At 58.0% G+C, this 1,051-nt stretch overlaps 1 protein-coding gene across 1 annotated transcript in view; it reads left to right on the top strand.

Moving 5' to 3' along the window:
* Position 1: 1 nt before the first annotated feature.
* Tco025E_06600 (hexose transporter) overlaps positions 2-1,051 on the top strand; it is a gene marked incomplete at both ends in the record, with an annotated part of 1,137 nt that continues 87 nt past the window's right edge. The window contains one exon of the mRNA XM_029373475.1: positions 2-1,051. This exon is cut by the window's right edge and continues 87 nt beyond it. Coding sequence (XP_029226454.1) covers positions 2-1,051 — 1,050 coding nt within the window.

Here is a 1,051-nt window from a genome sequence, read left to right as displayed (position 1 = left end):
TTTCGTCGCGCGCTTTGGGCACAAGGTGTCGTTTCTGGTTATTGGCATCGTTGGCGTTGTGTGTTCTGTGCTGTACCATGTTTCCTCGGCAACGGATGAGTTCTGGGTGCTGTGTGTTGGTCGGCTGCTGATCGGCGTCGTACTCGGTCTTGTTTGCGTTGTCTGCCCCATGTATTGCGATCAGAACTCACACCCGAAGCTCACTGGCGTGGACGGTGTTCTGTTCCAGGTGTTTATTACGTTTGGCATCATGTTTGCTGCCGCGATGGGTTTGGCGCTTGGGCAAAGCGTGCAGTTTGACGAGGACACCAAGATGCAGGCCCGCATGCAGGGCTACTGCGCCTTCTCTACGCTGCTTTCGGTTCTCATGATCGTGCTTGGCATTTTCCTGGGCGACAGCAAGACGAAGTTTGCGACCGGGAAGCGCGAGGAGGAGGAGGAGGACGACGAGGCGCTGGACCCGAATGAGTACGGCTACATGCAGATGCTCGGCCCTCTGGTGATGGGGATTGTGATGGATGTGGCGACGCAGTTCACCGGGATCAACGCCGTGATGAACTATGCGCCGACGATCATGGGCAACTTGGGGATGGTGCCCCTTGTGGGGAACTTCGTGGTGATGGCATGGAACTTTGTGACGACGCTCGCCGCGATTCCACTTGCCTGGTACTTCACGATGCGCCAGATGTTTCTCGGTGCCACGCTCGTGGCGTCGGTGGCGTGCCTGCTTCTGTGCGGGATCCCTGTGTACCCCGGCGTGGCCAGCACCAACGTGAAGAACGGTGTTGCGATCACTGGCATCGCCATATTCATCGCCGCGTTCGAGCTTGGCCTCGGACCGTGCTTCTTTGTGCTTTCTCAGCAGCTTTTCCCGCGCTCGTTCCGCCCGAAGGGTTCGTCCGTCGTGATGGTGGTGCAGTTCCTTACCAATATCATCATCAACGTCTGCTACCCAATCGCGACGGAGGGCATGTCCGGCGGCCCGTCCGGCAACCAGGACAAGGGCCAGGCGATCGCTTTCATCTTCTTTGGCTGCATTGGTTTTGTCTGC

Source organism: Trypanosoma conorhini (assembly GCF_003719485.1).
Source record: "Trypanosoma conorhini strain 025E chromosome Unknown Tco_14.4_contig_00453, whole genome shotgun sequence".
NCBI classification, from domain to species: Eukaryota; Euglenozoa; class Kinetoplastea; order Trypanosomatida; family Trypanosomatidae; genus Trypanosoma; species Trypanosoma conorhini.
This window is presented reverse-complemented; position numbering and strand designations above follow the sequence as displayed.